The sequence below is a fragment of the Cololabis saira genome, chromosome 14 (genome assembly GCF_033807715.1).
Source record: "Cololabis saira isolate AMF1-May2022 chromosome 14, fColSai1.1, whole genome shotgun sequence".
Lineage (NCBI taxonomy): Eukaryota > Metazoa > Chordata > Actinopteri > Beloniformes > Belonidae > Cololabis > Cololabis saira.
The window spans coordinates 3105567-3119987 of record NC_084600.1 but is presented as its reverse complement, the minus strand read 5'-3'; the positions used below and the strand labels follow the sequence as shown (position 1 = coordinate 3119987).

Below are 14421 nucleotides of genomic sequence, written 5' to 3'. Positions count from 1 at the left end.
TCAGACTTATTTATTGTTTGTAGCCGAGCTGCTCGTCTGTAAAACTGGGGAAGGAAAAGAAATCTGTTGTCTGTCTGTCTGTCTGTAGTTAAAGCTTGAGTCCACAGAGTTGATCAAATTTCCCACAGATCCCTGTAGAACCCTATAATGTAATAATTTCCTGAAAATGTAATAACGCCTGAAAATGTAATAAAATTTGCACTTAACTCAATCGAACATGTAATAAAATGCAATAATGTTATAACTTCACCAATAATGTAATAAAATATCCTGACTGATATTCTAATAACATTTTTACCGATAATGTAATACCTTATTACATTATTGGGAATTTATTACATTTTCAGTTGGGTCTTTTTTTTTTTCCAAAACTGATAATGTAATACTTGACAAATAATGTAATATATATGTTCATTTTCAGTCCAGAGTTCTACATTTTGTGTTTTAAGAATCTAAGAATGTCATATAAACTGGATTTGAAACACCAGAATGACTATTGGGTTAAATTGCAGACTTTGAGTTCCATGTAATAAATTCCCAATAACGTAATAATGTATTACATTATCGGTAAAAATGTTATTACGATATCAGTTAGGATATTTTATTACATTATTGGTGAAGTTAATACATTATTGGGTTTTATTACATTTTTGACTGAGTTAAGTGCAAATTTTATTCCATTTTCAGGCGTTATTACATTATCAGGAAATTATTACATTATAGGGTGCTACCCTCCCCCTAAAAGAACATCCTCATTAAGTCTTTTTGAATTTCTGATCACAAATGTAGCTGGAGGAGAAGCGGCTGGGAGTTTCTGCTTGTTGACGGAGGCATTAATAATCCCGCCAGGCGGGTTTCTCGGTATCAATAACCGAGACGCTCCATCTGTCATCACGATGCAGGAAGTCACAAGAAAGACAAAAGAGCTCATCCAATAACTGTGACGCATTCAAATTAAGCGGATAATGCCAGCATCTGATGTCAAAGATTTTGCCAGAAAATGATTCCAAGATGACGCGTGTGTAACTTCTGATGAGGGATCTCTTGTTCTTGGCACTGGCACTGATCAAACACTGGGATCTGGGAGTTATAAAAGGAGGCACACGCCTGGTGCCGTCAGCTTATATTAACGGTGAGTCAGTGTGACCTCGCCTTGTGACTGAACAGAAACGCTCGCCGTGGCAAAACACACATCGTCAGCTGCTTACATTGTAAGTGTCCCCTATCTAAAATCAGCCTCTGCAGATAATCTTTACATGACATTATGCAGGCAGGGTTTGCTCAGCAAACAGTGGTTAACATCGACTTGGGATGGTATCGCTTCCAGGGGTTGTAAATAGTTTGTGTGTGAGTAACGTGGAGAAGAACCCATGAGCTGAGCATCAGTGACTGCTTTTCCAGGCATCAATAACCCTTTTAAAACCGAATATTGGCAATAACCCGAATTTGCACGGCCATGTAAACACCAATAACCCCTTTGAAAAACCTGAATTTGCTCATATTCGGGTTTTTAAAAACCTGAATATGAGCCCTGGGTTACTCCTTTTAAAACCTGAATATTGGGTCATGTAAACACCAAACAGAATATCCCCATCAAACGGAACAGGAATTTGTTTTCTGCACATGCTCTGTTCACAAGGAATCCTGGTCTTTTGAGTCCAGGAAGTTCTTATAAACACAGAGAAAACCAAGACCAGGAGGAGACTAATCACTTCATAAATGTAATGAAGGATATGAACATTTCTGCATTTGTAGACGGTAGAAAGTACCGGGATAGAAGATTTACAAGAAGGTGAGAGGAAAGTTGCGCGAAGCAGCATTTGTTTTGAATTTGGATACAGGAAGAAGAAGCGGAAATGACGGGAATTGTGTCATGACGTTCTCCGTGCGTCGCTGGTTTGATCCAGATATCCTGAATGATTAATTACCATGTAAACGGAATATTCCCAATGTTTCAGTAACCGGAATATTAGCAATAACCCCAATTTTGACTGCATGTAAACGTAGTCAGTGAGGCTTGTGGTTATAGAGACAACTGTATAGAGACATTTCTGTTGTAATAAACGCTATATAAATAAAATTTAATTGAGGAAGCGGGACCCACAAAGGATCCTGCTACAAATGTTTATCAGTCCTTCATTGAAAGCCTTTTAACTAATTATTTTATTAGTTGGTTCAACAACCTGTCACTCAGGGACAGAAACATAACAGTGTGGTGAAAATCTGTTCCAAGATTATTGGACTCAAGCAGAGAGACCTGGGCTCCCAATAGGAACAGCAGGTTTTGAGGAAGACTCAGAGTATTCTGGAACTTCTGGGCACGTCTTAGGAAAATAATTTCCAGTGCTCCTTCAGGACGTCATTATGCCCAACCTGTGTGTAAGATTAATCGCTTTTCCAAGTCTTTTATCCCCTCTGCGGTCCGGCTATTCAATGTATCCGTATGAATTTGTTTGGTACGTGCATTTAGGTACTGTGTTCCTTCTAGGAATGATATCATCCGGTGTTTGTATAGACTCAAAAACCGGCAGTGCGCCTTATAATGCAGTGCGCCTTATATATGATCATTACGGTAATTTCTGTTACTGGAGTCAGGGGGATTGTGGGTAATGTAGTTGGTGTCGCCAAAGTAATGGCGATAAAAACGTCACAGACGTTCAAGACAACAGCAGCGACGCTGACTCGCATAATGGCGACTTTGACGAGACGGAGCAAAGCTGGTTTTTATTTTGTTAATAAAGTTTGACATACGGTACTTTTCTTCTTGTTTTTTTTTTTTTTTTTGCATTTACTGTAGGATTTTGTAGCATTTCCTGTTGCGCAGCTCCATCAGGTAGATACGTAACTCAACCCCAGCCACTATAGTACGGTATTTTACCAGATATTTAGTGCGCCTTATAATGCGGTGCGCCTTATATATGGAAAGAGTTTTAAAATACGTAATTCATTGAAGGTGCGCCTTATAATGCAGAAAATACGGTAATTTATTGGTATCAGCACTTTTTTAATGCAACAAATTGCAGATTTTTGCACACAGCTGCCAACTTTTGCTCTGTGTTTCTATTGAATGTGTTATGCGTTTGTTATGTGTGTGTTTGGCGCGAGCTGCCAAATCAAATTGCCCTTTAATAAAGTTGTCTTGAATCTTGAATGAAGGCCACGGGATGATACTAACACCGTTCTGTACACACAGTACTGTAAACACTGACATCACCATCATCGTCCGGTGCGTCAGCTTTCTATCCCGCCACCGCCCCTTTGTGTTTGACACTTTGTTGACTTCCCTCCATCCCGCCATCCATTCACAAAAGCTCACAGCTTCACAGGTAAGGCTGGAGCCACGCACGCGCCCATGCCCTGGATCATCATCTGTTCGGCACACGCGTTCCACTCGGAGATAGAAACACAGGGGGGAGCAGACTCGCCGGGCGATGAATCTGTTCTGGAAGAACTTCACCTCCCACCATCCCACATCACTCCCCGCCTAGTCAATAGGACGGTCAGTTAGCCTCCAGAAGCGGCCGAGACACAATGAGCCTCACAGAGACGTCCGTCCACAATAGTGAATGCTGGACTGTGTCCCCACAAAGAGCTCCAGTGGTCCTGATGAATGGAACGTGCTGCATTTTTGGCTTCTCTTCTAATTTCAGGCTTTCCAAACCGCCCCTCCCTTAGTAAGAACTCTGACTTCACAAGAATGAGAAGTCTTTAAAGCTTTCCCTCCCAAAAAAGTCAAACATGCCACTGGATTCTCAAACATTCCTCCAAGCATTTGTGGACTCTAATGTGGATGTGGCGTAAACTTTATTGGGAGACAAGCAACCCTCTGTGTCCCGCGGTGAACACCCACTACCCAACCTAGTTACACTGCCTTTTTTCCAGGGAAGAGTTTTCCTACGCGTGCACCGAGCTGCACTTGAATATTAGTCGATTGTACCGTAAAACACAGGAAACTGTTTAGTCAGCAGGGGTTGTGTTTGGGTTTAAGTTCCCTTCTAGTGGAGAAGGCCTGTGTTGGAAAAAAAAAAAAAATCGATTCTCATATTAATTCCTAAAAATCGATTCGTATGTCTAAAGATCAATTACTTTTTCATCATTACAACTTTTGATATTTTTTTGTTTATGCCCAAAAACGGAATGTTTCGTTGGACATGAGAATAACTTGTGCCATGTTTTTGCCTTTAAATATGTTTTAAGGTATGAAAACATTAAAGTTTTCAGTTATAATTGCATAAATTGTTTATATTTCATTACTTTATATACTTACTTGGGGTTACATTTGCATAAAATGCTAAAAACCAAATTCTCAAAAATTAAAAACCTAAAAAGACTGAGAATTGAAAAAATAAAAACAAAATGTGGGAATAAATAAAAGCGATTTCTTACGACCCTACGACTATTTCCTCCCTGGATCTGTTTGGTAATTCTGCCCCACGATGTTTCTGTTTCAGTTCCATCAGCATTCTGGGAGCTGATTGGTCCTTACAGCATCATTAGCTGCCAATACTTGCTGTTAATCTCAATATGATACTAGTATTAATATGTTGTAGAACTGCAGACATATAATTCAGGGGTTGTCAACCGGTGGTCCGCGGCCCTCTGGTGGTCCGTGGCGGTATTGCAGGTTGTCCGTGAAATTGTAAATGGAAAAACAATAATAATTTAAAAAATATATATTTATTCTTTAGACTCAATTTATTTTCCATTTACAATTATTTTTTTGTGAATAATTTACCCATCCAAATTATGTCAAATGAGTGAGAGTGAATTTTGTAAAATTATAAGCCCTCTTGGCTTCCTATTGTTCATTTTTCATTGACTGTTTTTTTTTTTTTTTTTTGTTATAGCAAAAGGTGCAAATAAAAATATACACCGATGCAAATAAATAGCCTATATAGGCCCATACTCTTATTTAAAAGCAAGGCGCAAAATAAAACAAACATCCCCAAAAGCAGTGGTCCCTGAGATGCTTCTTGGTTATAATGGTGGTCGTTGGGACAAAACCAGTTGAAAACCTCTGATATAATTCATGCAACAGCTCAAAAAACAGTTTTAATAACACTAACCCAAATCAATATCCGAATCGAATCGAATCTTGATATCGATTCTGAATCTTAAGAATTGGAATGGAATGGATTCTTGACCTGTAGCGGAGCAGGTTTGGCTGCACGGGGACTCACCCTTGGAGACGCAGAGATGCTCTCTCTGTGGATGGACAGGTCCATGCTCTCTGACAGGCTGCCCGCGTTCGAGTACCGCTTATCGAAGATCCCTCCATTGTGATGAGAGGAGACGCTACCCTTGCTGATACTGCCGTTCACCTCAGAATAGGATCCGGGTGATGGGGAAGGAGCAGAGGACGGTTTGGGAGTGGGCGCCGGAGTCACAGCCGGTGATTCTCCGTTTCCCGCGGTGACGGCGCCGTTCTCCTCGGACACCCGGATCTGGGGAATATCCGGGTCCGTGACGACGTCGGCGTGTTCTCCCGATGCATCGGACCGGGGGAGAGACGGCGGCCGCTCGCCCTCCGAGGCGACTTTGTCCTTGTCTTCCTCCAGCGTGGGAGTCGTCTTCCCATCCTCGATGCCCGAGTCCGAGCTGGAGGTCTTGGTGGACGCCTCGCTCTCCGATTTGTCCGAGTCCAGAATGCCCTCGTCCGCCAGCTTGTCTGCCATGTCGTCCGGTTCCTTGGGAGGAGGATTCTGGCGAGGCAGGGGGACGGGCACCACCGTGATGGGGCCCGGCTGCTCCTCCGGCTGGGCCCCTCTCCTGGGCACGGGTATGGGGGGCGTTGGGGTGGACGTGGTGGGACTGGGGGTGTCTGGAGCTTGCTCTTCCTCCAAACTAGTCTGACTCGTCTGGCAGGGCTCTTTGCCTGAAGCCTGAGGGGGAGAGAGAGAGAGAGAGAGAGACACATCAGGCTTTAAAGTTGACCTATTATGGCATTTAATGTACATTTTAAACAGGCCTTGAATGTCTTAAAAACAAGCTTTTGATGTTTTTTTCTACATAAATTAGAAATTCAGCCTCTGGGCCATGTCTTTATTTTTACTGTTTCTAACCTTCTATGAGGGATTCTGAGTGGGCGGGGCTATGATAATGAGGCTCTTTGCTGATTGGCTGCCTGACGCGAATGACGTGATACACCGCTATGAAAAAATGGTGGAAGTTCCGGCCGGCGGAGTTAAGGCTGATTTATGGTTCTGCGTTACACCACGCAGACCCTACTGCGTAGGGTACTCAGCGGCGCGCACCGTACCCTACGGCGTACCCTACGACGTACCCTACGGCGTAGGCTCTGCGTCGATTTAACGCGGAACCATAAATCAGGCTTTATGCGATGCGAGCGAGCGAGCTGCTTTATTTTCTATTGGACTGTCCTAACTGTCCGCAGCGACGCAGCGCCTTTTTGAGCTGAACATTTGTCGGACGCCCTGCTTCTATTTTCTTCCTGTCACTCGCGTTGAAAGCCGGTTGAAAGCGCTGTAGGAAACAGTCACGGATGAGGAACGGCTGATCCAGTTAGTTGAAATGAGAAGTTATCTCTATGATTCCTCCTCATTTCACTACAAAAACCTCAATAAAGTGGCAGCTGCTGGAGGGAGATGGACAGAGAGCGTCCGATGTCACGCAGTGCGACGATAGTCGGACGCTCGCATGCAGTTACACGGTTTTATAGTTGTGGGCGTGGTTTGCATTTTGGTTACGTAACGAAAATCAGCAGAATCTTATTGGCTCATAGATCCACATCACATGGATGGATCATCCAGGCAGCTGTACAGACACTGCAGAATTTGGCTGCTTTCCTCCTTCTCTGAGTTGGCAGAGTGAGGGGAGACCACTTTATATATGTTAAAGCAAGAGAAAACCTGCTTTTCATAATAGGTCCCCTTTAAGTGGCTGGTGGACTCCCAAATGTTAATGTGTTCAACCTTTGCTGTCGTCCAAACACTAATGGAGGAAGTCTTGCCTTCCAACTTCAAGGAAGTAACTTTACCCTCCAGCTGAATGGTATCAGTCATACCTGCAGCTAAGATGGCCATCGCATTGCAACAAACATGATAACAGAGCTTAAAAGACTCTCCTCTTCCAGTAATGAATGTCTTGATCAGTTTGGCAACATAAAACAAAAGATAGTCCTTTTTTTTATGCATTTTTTATGGACTGGTCAATTAAAAGTGAATTTATTTCGATTTTAATTGGTAAAATTTGTCTTTTTAAGGCATTCAAATATAATAAGATGCAACTTAATACACATTTAATAGTTTGTTGAAAGTCTTGAATTACAGTAGTTATTCAGTGCACTTTTAAGCTAATGATATTTTGCACAGTCACATCTGCCAAGATGTTTTTTTTTTTTTTTTTTTTTAAAGACAATGCAAAGCTGTCAAACTGAGCGATTCTACTTCCTGTCCTGGCGTGCCCTCGAGAGGTAAACGACACCCTCAGACATATTTACGGTCAGGTCCAGCCTCTGTTATGTCTTTGCAAGCATTTCTGTGTCTGCATCCGACTTATAGAAGGGATATTTGGATGACTGTCGGTCCTTTCTGACTGCTCTTGCTGACAGAGATACAATTTAGCATCATCATTTACAGAAATGAAACCTACAATGAATTATATATTTTTTTTAAAGAAATAATAACTCAGCACTTTAGAGGTTTACCAGAAACTGAGATGCATATAAAACTGCTTAAAAACTAGGTCTGTATTTACAGTATAATGGCCGAGCAGGTATTGAGCAAATCATTTACTTCATCAGGAGCGGCAAAGCTCTCAAGTGTTGTTGTTGCACAGGACTGGGGCTGAAACCAGCGCCTATATTTATCCGTGCCTGGGTGTGGGTGAATGCCAGCGTTCCGGTTTCTGTTCCTTTGTTTGTGCAGAACGCACTCTTGTACTGTTACTTTCTAATCTTGTGTCCTCTGTGGATTTGTGAATGGCTCCTGCAAAGCGGAGCATCAATCCGTCTGCAGGAAGGCTATGTTTACCAAAAGAAAACCCTGTTGGACGGGGTCAACGAGCAAGCGGGGACTTCAAACGCTGAGGGGAGGCCGCCGGGGCACAAACGTGTGCTCTACTGGTGAACGGGATTCCATGGGCGTGCGTCAGAGCAAAGACTTTTCAGTAAAAGCGGCACGGACAGGCTTTTTGTTTGCGTAAATAAGAACACACAGAAATGACAGGATAGAGAAGAAAAGTAGTTGCAGGTTTGGTACCACAGTGAGTTCCATGGTGTCGTCGTCTTCTCCTTCCTCTCTATTGTCTTCAATTTCCTCCATGACCTCAGCCTTGGCCTCGGCCACCAGCTCCATCAGCGGACGGTTGGACGTTACGGATCGCACAAAAGGGTGCTGTGGGAACGGGGAAGAGGGATGAGTCTTCAAATGATCAGTCCCACAGAAATGTTTAAAAACTGTTTTCCCTTTTTTAAAAAAAAACACTTTCAGACATAGGGATGAACGTCACCACAAAATAAACACCATTGAGGATCACAGACATGAGTAATATCAGGCCGTCAGGATATTAAGCAAATACTTTAGAAGTGAAAAGTCAAAGTGAAGCTCGAAGAAAGAAAGGAAACCTGAAGCTAATCGGTGGAAGTGCTGAGAAAGCAAACCAATGGACTAAAGATGGTACACATTTGGAGTCAAATACACACATTTGCTAATAGAAGAGCAAAAGAGATGACATGAAGCGAGGCCAGAGGGAAACTCCTCCTGACGGCAGCGTCGCAGCTGAGGATCAATCTCCCTCTGGTCCAAAAGTTTGGTCCAAAATCAAACAAAGCAAAGCATCTGAAACTTTTTTTTTTTTTTTTTAAATGTGTTGACAAAGTACGAGTACGAGTATAAGGGCCAAACTAAGACAAAAAAAAAATGGAAATTATGAGAATAAAGTCGTAATATTACAAGAATAAAGTCATAATATTAAATATATTATAAATACAACTTCACAAGATGTTCAATATTCCTCATTTTAACAAAGGGAGAAGACTGTTCTTCCTGTTAAGAGTTCTCGTAAATTATATTCTCATAATATTACAACTTTATTCTCATAACATTACGACTTTATTCTCGTAACATTACGACTTTATTCTCGTAATATTACAACTTTATTCTATTACGACTTTATTCTCGCAACATTGTGACTTTATTCTCGTAATTTTACGACTTTATTCTCATTATATTATGACTTTATTCTCGTAATTTCCAATTTTTTCTCTCTCTTAGTTTGGCCCTAATACTCCGTCGTAACAAAGTAAAAAAAACAGACCGAGCAAAAGAAAAAGTGTGATCATTGACTAACAGAAATGAGCTCCAGGGGGTGTTTGGCCGTGGAGCGAGTGATCGCCGGAGCCGTTAACGTGCAGGGACCTGCCCTGCAGAGGTTTAGGCCTTTCAGAGGTTTAGGCCTTGCAGAGGTTTAGGCCTCCGCTCCTACAGGACCTTCTACCTTCTCAAGTGACAGGCAGCTATTGCTTAATGAGCAGTGTACATGCACATGTGGGCGCCGCAGATGCCGTGTGTGTTGCATCCTGGTGTCTGCGCCCACATGTGGAGAGGCCTCAGGTCCCGACTGTTCACAGTCTCTCAGCTGAGATAAGATTACCGTGGCTGAAATTCTATTCCGTCTTGAAGGTACAGGTATAATCACTCACACTGTCAGGTCTTTGTAACGTATCGGATAAAAGATTAATTTGTGAAACTATTTTTCCCTTTAACTATCTCGCATTCACAAGTGTGAGATTGCGAAATGTTCTGTGGTCCCGTTGCTCTTAACTCCTCCACTGAACGTTACACAACTAGAGATTTCCTGAGAGATACAAACCTGCAACCCTGGTGGTATGAATTACGTGAACAAACAGAGACTCGGTATTACAGTGCGCACGACTTTAAAAAGGTGGCCAATCTCCTTTTCCACCATGAAACACCAAAACATGAGAAAAAGCTCAAGTCGAAAAGTGATATTTGGGCCGAATTGGAAAAAAGGGAAAGCTTCATCTGCAAACATTCCCTTTTTGCTTTTCTAAGCAATTATTTTGTCACGCTGTGCGGCATATTTATCCAAAACAATAGCCGCTGCTTTTCACACTTTCCTGTTTTGTCTTGATTCACAGTATTTTGGCCCCTAACAAAGGTTTACACTCCTTATCAGCTAATACTCATCCTAGAGTTTTTGTAACTCAACAATGCTGTGTTTAAACTCTGAGGCAGTTTTAATGTGTAATGATGTATACTTTTGATTTGTGAGCTTTTATAGGCCGAAACCCAAAAGAAACCTCCGTAATTGATTTAGTGAGAGTTTGTCTCCTTTGTTTCACAATAAAGCCCCTCCACTACGTCCTGGTGATGAAGTGATGAAATTAAAGTCTTTAACCCTTTAATTTCAAGAAAACATAGCTGCCGCTAGGTTTGCTTCATTTTCTATAGATGCTCATCAAAAGACATGATATTTGGAAAATGAAGAAAAAAAAAAAAAGAAAGAACAAAAAGTAACCCATCTCACACGTGTTCTATGAGGAACAGAGGGAAGTGTGGTGATGGATTTCTTGGCACCTTCACAATAGTCTGTGTTCTGAATTGCTTCTGATTTGGGGCTTTTTTTTTTTTTTTTTTTTAATAAATTGCATTACAGAAAATAAAGAACTTTATCACAATATTCTAATTTTCTGAGACAGTCCTGTATAGACAAAACACGCTCACCCTCACTTTTCCCCTCTTAAATTAATTCACAACTGCTCAGTTTTGAGTGTTCTTTTGATATATTAAAGAGGAGAGAACAGCTGTAAATTCATCAAAAATACCTCACGATGGATCTCAACAGCGTTTCAGAGGTAACTGTGCAGCGCTGCAGCTCTAACTAATCTAATTCTTTCTCCCAACACTACGGATCACGGTGCGGATCAATGCGGCTTACTCTTACTCTCTTTTAGGGTCCGTGTTGCTTCAGGCCCAAAGAGGCTGGGGATTTGGCATGCATGGCTGGAGGTGATGAGGTTAATGTGAACAATATGACCCAGCGGGTTAGAAAAGCTGAGTTACCTGTGAAGCAATTACACGCTTCTGTGTTTGGCGAGATAAATGACCGTTTCAGAGCTGGAGTGAGGGCGTGTTTCAGACGGTGAGTGCTCCGTCCTCACGTCTGTGTAGGGTGTTTCAGATATAAAAACTAGTTTTTTAGGTTTTAGGTCATAATTAGGTTAAGTTGGGTGTTAGGATTGGGATTGGGTAGGTTGTGATTGCGGTCTACATGAATAAAACGTGACTTTTGCTCACCCTTGCTGAGGTGCTCACCAAACTGTGCGGTCACATTTATCACTACTTTGTATAATCATTAATCAGTACTGGAGTTGAGGGGGGATGAGGGGGATGGCATCCCCCCTGAAATAAAAACGGCCCAAATCATCCCCCCTGTAAAACTGCCATCCCCCCTTTCCATCCCTTATGTTATTTCATCAATTAATGTGGTTTTACTGCTATTTCAACATTTAGTAATCACCAGAAAAATAACACCAGAAAAATAACTTATTTGACAATTTTCACCTGTTTCAAGTAAATTTTCCACTTGAAATAAGTAGAAAAATCTGCCAGTGGGACAAGATTTATCTTCTTATTACAAGCAAAAAAAAATCTTTTTCCACTGGCAGATTTTTCTACTTATTTCAAGTGAAAATCTACTTGAAACAGGTGAAAATTGTTGTTTTTTCCAGTGATGAGTCTTGTTTTAAGTGTAATGAGATTTTTTTACTAAAATGAGACATTTTAACTAGAAATAAGACAAATATTCTTGTTAAGATTGTGAGTTTTTGCAGTGATCCATGTTACTTATCCTGTGAAGGACAGAGTCATATTGATAAGTTCAGAAAAGTGTTTTTTATTGTTGTGTTTTGATGTATTTGATGTAAGCCCAGTGGATATTTAAAGCTTACAGAAGGCTGCATTTAACTGCTGTTATGTCATTCCTGCAGTATTTCTGCAGGTGTTTTGGTCACTGCTATTATTTGTAATATATTCTATTATTTGTAATCAGCACAAATTATCTGTCCCCATATGATAAAATCCACCACCCCCCTGATTTCTTTTTACAACTCTGTAAAGTACTGTGTATAATCCCACTGGGTCACTGGAATAGTCTGATATACTTACAATGGACACACTAGAAGAAGAAGACATCATAAATCTCCTGACCATGAGAAACTATGTGGGAGGAGAAGCTGTATATTCATAGTAATGAGTAATAAGATGGGCCGCGGCCAGCCACGCCGCCACACTGGAAGACACTGTGTCATGGTGTTTTGTAAACATTCCTTAAAGGCAAGTATGTGGGACAGAAGGGCAGAAGGACAGAAGGACAGAAGGACAGAAGGACAGGAAGCAGCGGCTGGAGTTAAAGGATGTTCGGCACAGTGGTTGCATCATTTCTCTTAAAGTTCGATTTCAGACTTCATTAAACCCTCCTTTTATTCCTTACTTTCATCATCAATGCACCTCATTTAGTGGAGACTTACACCCCAGACTATCTCATCCATGATTCATCACAATCTGCCTGTTTAATCACTGCTCTGTCTGCTTCCACAGCCGCTCACTCAAGTGAAGAAGAGCGTCACCAAATGTGGTCGGAGACGTGTTGCACACGCAAAACACACGCCGTTAGTCACTTCCAGTTAACTCCAAACATCCAGCAGAACGCGGGGCTTTCTGTGCACAAGCATGGACAGGCTTTAGGCATGATAAACATCTGAAACCTCCAGCACGGAACCAGAAAATGGGCCGCGCCCGTCTCCTCTCCACCCCCCCGCCGGAGAGCACGAGCTGAATTCCCAGCGGGGCCGGGGTCCAGGATTTTCATCTCTGCCTCGTCTCTAATTGGCCCGGAGGTGGCGAGCTCAGGGTGGTCCCGGCCCGCTATTGGCGGAGAGCAGGAATGCAAATAGCTGGCATTCCCTCAGCTGTAGGATGCAGACAGGAAACTGTGGCTTTGAATTTTAATAGATGCTACTTTTATGCCTTAATCCACACCCTGCTCACTGTTTCTCTCTCGCTCGTCTGCATCGTTCTGCTCGGGGGTTCTGGAGTTCAGGAAAAAGGCTTTGGACAAATGTTTCCCCAAATACTGAAGTTTCTATCCTGGAAAAACTTCACTTTTGGCAGCATTCCAGGTGCACCTATATCAAAACCTTTGAGATGTCTTTCTTATCAGTGTCGCCCCCAAAATTGGGACAGTACTTCATACGCCAGTGTGACGTTTCATAAATCCACAAATACACGAGCACGGGCCAGAACACTGGCCGACCGAGGGTCAACGTCTGCTCGAGTCTGTGAATGACCCGTTAATGAGAAACATCCAAAACACACACATCTGTATGCTGCACAAATGACACACTAGTGCAAAAATGATGCAGCTGCTTCACAGTCTGCCGTCACGGACAACAGCAGCAGGTCGGCCTTCGGGGAGGCGGGACTTAAAGTGACGGGAGCTAAGGCCCAGTTCCAATCCCCCTCTTACTCCTACTTTTCAGCACTACCCCTAAATTTTGCACGTTCCCGTGAGGGTAATGGTATCCCAATTCCTCCTTTCACCTAGGGGGATTGTGCTTATTTAGGGGTAGTGCTTATGAATCTAGCCCTTCACAGCGAGGGATTGCAGATACTGACTCGCTGAAGGAGGGCTAGAGAAATTTCCCAGAATGCTTTTTGTCGTCATCTGCAGACTGAATCAAAAAAAAAAAACATGGCGGACATTTCTTATTTTTTAGTGAATAAAATCAATATTTTGAATTAGTTTCTGCATAAAAATGCGTTTTGATTTCATTTCTAGGAAGAAATATATATTTTACTTTCATAATATTCACTCAGTGAATGTACATAATCATTCACTTGCCCATTGTTGCGAAGTCTTTTTTATATGTCGCCAGAATAAAAGTTGATTTATGGTTCCGCGTTACACCAACACAGAGCCTACGGCGTAGGTTACGCGGCGACGCACGCCGTACCCTACGCCGTAGGCTCTGCGTCGATTTAACGCGGAACCATAAATCAGCTCCCGAGCCGGCAGCCGGCTGTTCTCATCTCGAAATTTTCGGAGCGAATTTCTTAACAGGCGTTATTTGGAAATAACTGAGCCCAGGTTGGGGATCTTAACGGTTACTTTCACGCCTGAAAAAATATTAAAACTTAATAAAGTGGCATATTAACAGCGCTACAGCTGAAATTAAAACAGCTTTTAGCTCTGGGCTTCCTGATATGGTGTGATGTATGTGCAAACGTAACTACGCAGTCGCTTACGTACCCGAACGTAAACCACGCAGTGACGTAGCATGCACAATTTAGGGGTGGTGCTAAAAAGTAGGGGTAGTGGGAGTATTGGGACAGGGCCCTGGGAAGATTACAAGTGCCCTAAAAATTTGTGGCTTGATTT

The 14421-nt window shown here is 42.3% G+C and overlaps 1 protein-coding gene across 1 annotated transcript in view; it reads right to left on the bottom strand.

Annotated features, from left to right (window-relative positions):
• Positions 1-14421, bottom strand: part of stk10 (serine/threonine kinase 10) — a 61925-nt gene that overhangs the window by 10309 nt on the left and 37195 nt on the right. The window contains exons 8-9 of the mRNA XM_061739419.1: positions 8220-8354; positions 5181-5882 (exon numbers count right to left, since the gene is read on the bottom strand). Of these exons, the coding sequence (XP_061595403.1) occupies positions 5181-5882; positions 8220-8354 (837 nt within the window). The remainder of the gene's footprint in view (positions 1-5180; positions 5883-8219; positions 8355-14421) is intronic.